This window comes from Crassostrea angulata, chromosome 8 (assembly GCF_025612915.1).
Source record: "Crassostrea angulata isolate pt1a10 chromosome 8, ASM2561291v2, whole genome shotgun sequence".
Taxonomy (NCBI): Eukaryota; Metazoa; Mollusca; class Bivalvia; order Ostreida; family Ostreidae; genus Magallana; species Magallana angulata.
In genome coordinates, this window is record NC_069118.1 from 31,914,595 (window position 1) to 31,921,505 (window position 6,911).

Below are 6,911 nucleotides of genomic sequence, written 5' to 3' on the forward strand. Positions count from 1 at the left end.
CCCTCCCCTCCCCAAAAAAATTAAGCTTTGATCCGAATTTGTTGTATAGTCTGTTTTTTCCCGAGGCTTTAACCTATTTGTCACAGATTTGCTGCGCAGCCTTGACATCATGAAAATTCAATTTGCCATCGTAATCGGATTTCGTTGGCTTAGTAGATATATATGTACTTGCACTATCTCTGTACATATATTTCTATTGTAACACAAATGAATCTTGCAGCTGGGCAAGTTACAATAAAAAGGAAAATGAGCATATGTAATTCAATTTCTTTTATCTTTTATTGTAGATCTATCAACACTTTGAAAGTATATAGAAGTCTATTAGTTTTCTTATCATCTCCGAGTTTATGTCTGCGCCGAGTACTCCGACCAGTTTTTTGTTAATATACATTCGGAAACAAAATATCCAATATTTGTAAATAATACTTTGTACAATTATTTGTCTGGATCTGTTAAATGTATATGTATGTCAATTTTCACTAAAATCCTTCACAACCTTCGTACGTGTACATGTAAGATTGGGGGGAGGGGTAAAAAAAAAAAAGGTTATCTTAACTTTGCCTCTCAAAAAAAAATTGTATTTGAAGCAATTCGCCGGTGTTGTTTCAGAATATGCAATTACACCCGCAATTGCATACCCACCACCTTTGCCCCTCCCTCGTGATAACAATTGGGTCAGAGGAGTGAGTGTTTGTTGTGTGTGACCACTTATATATATGAGTTGAGTTGTCCTTGTGTTGCAGACTGTACCGTTGGCTCCGTGTTCGCCGGTATAATCGTTGGAATACTCCTCACATTGCTGATTCTCCACGGAAAATGGGAGCGGATCAAAATATTCATGTTGGTGATTCATATTTCTTCAAATTTCTAAATTTACTTATTTAATTCGGTTGGTATAAATCTAGGTATTACATGTATATGATCACACTTGTACATGAATATCTGAACGTATGATTTTTTTTTCAGCCTTAAAAAAATGCGATCCTTTAAAAAGACTAGAGCTGTTTCAAATCAAAGCTACGAAGCCGACTTTTATATTGATCCGGTAAGATTACTATACTCAAAAAAGTCCAAGGCCAATATTATCTACTTCCGGTATCTCAAGGAATTTCAAAGTTGCCAACATTTTAAAATTTTATATAACCTGACAACCAAAGTACTCAAAAAGCAGTGCTCTGCTAGTTTTTCGGTATTTTTGTAAATTATACTCGTTAATGATAGAATCTAAAAAAAAATTACAGATAGCCGCTCTTGTAAATTACATAAAGATGGGGCTAAATAGTGTAAAATTGGGATTATCGGGTACTAATATTGAAAACTGTAACCATCCTCAAACTATTATTTAAGTTATTTATAAACAAACAAAATTTATTTTTAGAACGCAGTGGAATCATTGCAAGAGGATGAAAATTACCAGAATGTTGTCATATCCGAGGATAAAAGTGGGGGGATTGTGGACAGGCCGGTGAGCGACGAAATCCCGGGCGGTGACGCTGTCTACGCAGTCAGTTTGAAGAAAGTTACCAAGAAACCGGGACTTCCCACGGAGATGATCCAGAAAATCGCCAGTCTGCACGAAAATTCGTCCAAAATAGTGGCCAGAAGATCGCAAGAGTTCGAAGACTTTGTAGACATTGAAAAGGTACCTAGTTAATGTACACTGCTTGCATTAACAAATTTTTCAGTTAATTTATTTGTTGCTTAATTTCCCCTTCAAGATATGTCCACCATTTGGATTCATCAAATTATATAGTACAATGCGTTACAAAATGTCTAGATATAAAGTACATTTTGATCTTTACAATACAATCAGCTATTTTTTTTCACTTTCCCTGTTATCTGAAACTTTTTTTCACGGTCATGTAAACATGGTGTAACTAGTGCGATACCATCCAAATGAAAGTTTAACTTTTATAAAGGAAGCAAATTATCTTTGTTAGCTTTATTTCTTTACAAATCCACAAGTTACTTACTATGTCAGTCTTTTATCTGTTACAAATGTACCATGTCAAATCAAATTACTGTTTAAATTCACTCGATCAACACAAAAGATGCATTGTGTGTATATATACCGTTGTTGCTAGCACTCATCAAATTACATTTACATTACATTAACATGGAATTGCACGATAGTTTCTTTTGGCAACGATTTTATTATAAACAGGACTTTATTCGACCTCTTCTCAATTTATTACAACAACATTAATACAACGTGTACAAAATGAAGAATAAAAGAAATCATTGCAACGTGAACTAAAGAAACATTTAACTTTAAATCTATCAATACACCAACCAATACTACGTTTAACACTACAACATCCACAAGATCCACAAGTACATGTTACTTTCACATTAAAAACAACTACATCATGTACCATTACAACCACTACAACATTTACCACCAAAATAACCACTAATACATATACATGTACCACTACCATAGATATGTGTACCTATACACTAACCACTACTGCATGTACGACATTACATACCACTACAAATACCTATATATACACAACCACTACTATATATACCACTACAACAACCACTTCAACATGCATCACTAAAATAGGCACTAATACATACATTGTATACCACTACAACTACCATAGATACATATACATATTCAAATACTGCTACATGTAAACACTACATACCACTTCTAAAGATACCTTTATATGCAATCACTACTCCATATATCACTACAATAATCACTACAACATTTACCAATAGAAAAACCACTACTACATACATATATACTACACCTTCATCACTACAACAACCACTACAACATTTACCAATACAACAACCACTACCACTACAACATTTACCAATACAACCACTACCACTACAACATTTACCAATACAACCACTACCACTAAACATTTACCAATACAACCACTACCACTACAACATTTACCAATACAACCACTACCACTACAACATTTACCAATACAACCACTACAACATTTACCAATACAACCACTACCACTAAACATTTACCAATACAACCACTACCACTACAACATTTACCAATACAACCACTACCACTACAACATTTACCAATACAACAACCACTACAACATTTTCAGTACAACAATCACTTCAACATTTACCAATACAAAAACCACTTCAACATTTACCAATACAACCACTACCACTACAACATTTACCAATACAACCACTACCACTACAACATTTACCAATGCAACAACCACTACTTCATATACTACACCTTCATCACTACAACATATACCACTATAGCAACCACTACCCCACATACCTCCACAAAAACGATTACAACAATATATGTTCACCAACCACTACTACTCATAGTACTACATCAGCCACATACATGTATACATGTACCAGTACTAATTATAAATGTATATGCCTTTACACCAGCCACTTTTACATATTCAACTACAATAACTACTATACCACAAATACAAAAACAACCAGTACTCCATGAATCACTACAACAACCATCACTACATGTAATTCACCTACTTCACAAGCTCTAACATGTACAACATCAACTATTATACTTATATAACGTCAAAAATTGATCCTACAGCTGAATTCTATTACTAACACATTAAAGGGGCATGGTCATGATTTTTGTCAAATTTTATTTTTATTTTTTCATTATTTACAATGCTTTAAGATTGCATATCTGATGATCAAATAAAATTTGGGTGCCAGTCGATGAGTTTTAAGCAAGATACAGGGCTCACAATTCTTCTTCATGTAAACAAGGCTCGTGCCCTGTTTTTGTTTACATAGATTCAATGTACCAATAAAAAAATCTTTTTCAAGCTGATTTGTTTATCTTTTTATTCATTTTAAGCATAAATAAACAGTTCCTAACAATAAACCGATTCATTTGAGGACTAAAACTGGAATTTTCACTTCAACATTCAAAATGGATTCAAAAGCTTTTTTACATAGCGAATAATTGTAAGCTCTGTAACTCGTTTATAACTAAACAAATTACACTCAAATTTTGGTTGCCTATTAAAAATGCCTTACTGAAGCATTGTAAACATAAAAATCGAAAAATAATTTTGGACCAAAATCGTGACCATGCCCCTTTAATAACATCAACAATTATCTCGGTTATTATCACAATTGCTCTTACAATTCAAGCAAAAGCGACCTAAAAAAAAAACAACAATCATGATTTCGACATTTCTGACAACAGCAACTTCTCATACTGTTACTACTATTTCTACCATAATGCTACTGCTATCGTATCTTCTAAAAAAAGAATTCTATGTATAACATGTATTTTAATGTGAAATTAGATTGTTAACAAGATTTTATTGTTATTCTAAAAGAAAACTGAAGACCACGAGATTTCCCGATCAGCAACTCTACCAACTTCGAAAGACACAACGAAAGCCAAGGCATCTGATAAAGAAAATGACCAGAAGAAGTCAAACAGCAAAAAGGGATTGAAAAAGAAAACAAGCAAAAATGCTAGCATATCGAGCAAAAATAGTGACCCAGATCAGTCACAACAACAAAGTGATGCCATTGAAGTGGTATCAAGCAATACGTCCTACGTAATGACCGAGGCATCAGCCAATGGGGAGTACTTCGTGCTGGACAAAACTTTCTGTTAGATACGAACGCCATGAGATTAAATTCAATTTGTTATTGACATGGAACAACACCGAAATACCATTGATTTAATGGAGACATTTTGAGAGGCAAAATATGCATGAAAATATAAGCCACAATATATAAGAAGCAAAAGTTTTGATTTTGAGAGGTAAAATATGCATGAAAATATAAGCCACAATATATAAGAGGCAAAAGTTTTGATTTTGAGAGGCAAAATATGCATGAAAATATAAGCCACGGAGAAATATTATCATTTATATAGCAAGATAATGGTTGCTTATATTTTTTTCTTTCTTGAAAAAAAACAACAACACTTAGCTTCTTGTATAATGAAACAAAGAAAACAGAGAGTGTTTGAAGAAGTTGGTCTCTTATTTGGTGTCAGTGGTGTATAAACAAGAGTGTAAAAGTTGTTCTGTAGTTTTATGTTCAATTTGACGAAAATGTTGAAAATAATTTCCATCGCACCAGTTATTGGTCAGAGTGGAAGTTTCGAGCTTGTTGATGAGTAATAAGAGGAAAGTTGAAAAAATGTGACGAGATACGGAAGATTTGTGTTAAGTTATCGTGTAATTGTGTACTGAATATAATCTAATACTACATTTGACCCAGCTATAAAAGCTATCCACTGTATATAATTAACTAATGCTAAAAATATAAATAATCTGAAATGGTTTTACATTAAATTATTGTATTTCATTGTTATTTCCTCCTTTTTATGTTTTTTTTGAATCATGTATGTGCAGTATTGATTTTTACTACTTTACTCTAGTCAGCTTAGTCAATGTTGTCTTTCTTATTAAAACAAAAAGTCACAGAGTACATGCATAATTTGTTTAATAATCATATGTTATCAATAAATCACAACAGAACACTGCATGGGCGTTTGTTTGACCTTTTTATGTCAGCGTGCAACAAAACTTAATTTACATGCAGAATTATTTTAATTTGCTCTTATCTCTACACGGAACTTTGACATTTATGCCTGGTAATAACACATGAAGTCTAAAATTATAAATAGAACTTTTCACTAGAACTAAAAAAAAAATCATATAAATTCAGTTTTTTTATTTGTTGGTTTAAACAAACCTTAATATAATGTTTGTTTTGATTTTGTTAAGAAGGGTTGAAATTGAAATTGCAGTTTCTAATGATATCTATTATAAAACGTTTCACCCATAAAGTGTTTGCTGTTATAGTTTTCTATTTATATCCACTAGTAATTTTTCCCTCTGTTCCATAACAAAATCGATAGCTGAAATGTTAGCTTTATAAATGACAACTAATTTAAAATCATACTAGTTGTACTGTGAGCAAGCTCACAAATGATACCCCCCCCCCCCCCCCCCCCCCGGTAAGAAAATAAATCAAGTATTTCTCTATTAGAGATGGATGTACCTTTTTTTCTTATAGAAATCTTGAACTTACAGAAATGAATGATAAGGTCAGGACATATTTATAGTTCAAAAGCAACCTTTTAGCTTCTAATCATTTCCATGACAATATACATGTACAATGTACTAGTATGGCTTATATAGGAAATTTTTTTAACAATGGCCTTAAATTGGCACAGCTACTAACTCTAGGCCAATTTCATGACGCATCCTCGAGTCAATATCAATGTTTCTAATACAGAAAGATGTGAACCGGACACGAATTACGCACTTTTCCTTTCAGTAACCTTGAACTTGCCCAATCTTTGTATGAAGTAAAACATGTAACAAATTCCAGTGTTCCTCTTGAAGAAAGACATGAACCAAACACGATCGATTGCACTGACATAAGGACAGACGGACGGACAAGGTGATTCCTATATACTTCTCCCAAACGTGGATATAGTAATTTTTCATCGTACTTTGATGTTTCTTTGTACTTTTTCTGTTAACTTTTAGTGAATTATTATTTTGAAATTAGACCTCACGGACTTATATGGACTGACCCAAGCCCTCAAAGGAACTGACGTTACCATAGTAACCTTCACATTTATGGAAAATTTGGGGGTTTTTTATGTGCAACATTTAAGCCCAACAATAATAATAATTTACGTAATTTTTTTGGAAAATTGATAAAATAATTAAAAGACAGGTGTAAATAGAAAGAGTAAAATGTTTTCTTTGATCAAAGTATATTTAATCTTTATATTCACAAAAATGCTCAAAATCAACGAAGTACTTGTCCAGATTTGTAAGAGTTTTTGTTAATGAGTTGTTGCGTGTTCATCGATAAGCACTTTGCACCAAAGCATCGCCTTAATCAGATTCACATTTAGATATAATCTTTAC

General features: G+C 32.7%; 1 protein-coding gene across 1 annotated transcript; it reads left to right on the forward strand.

Moving 5' to 3' along the window:
- Nucleotides 1-207: 207 nt before the first annotated feature.
- On the forward strand, nucleotides 208-5,766 carry LOC128160898 (uncharacterized). The gene is made up of 5 exons (XM_052824195.1): nucleotides 208-224; nucleotides 727-840; nucleotides 967-1,045; nucleotides 1,379-1,642; nucleotides 4,341-5,766. The coding sequence occupies exons 1-5, from the start codon at nucleotides 208-210 to the stop codon at nucleotides 4,626-4,628; spliced, it is 762 nt and encodes a 253-aa protein (XP_052680155.1). The 3' UTR covers nucleotides 4,629-5,766.
- Nucleotides 5,767-6,911: the final 1,145 nt, after the last annotated feature.

What these genes read in the sequence shown, in the direction of transcription:
- LOC128160898 (XM_052824195.1), top strand. An exon ending in GAGCGGATCAAAATATTCAT is followed by an intron (nt 841 to 966) that starts GTTGGTGATTCA and finishes TTTTTTTTTCAG; the next exon opens with CCTTAAAAAAATGCGATCCT. An exon ending in ACTTTGTAGACATTGAAAAG is followed by an intron (nt 1,643 to 4,340) that starts GTACCTAGTTAA and finishes TTATTCTAAAAG; the next exon opens with AAAACTGAAGACCACGAGAT.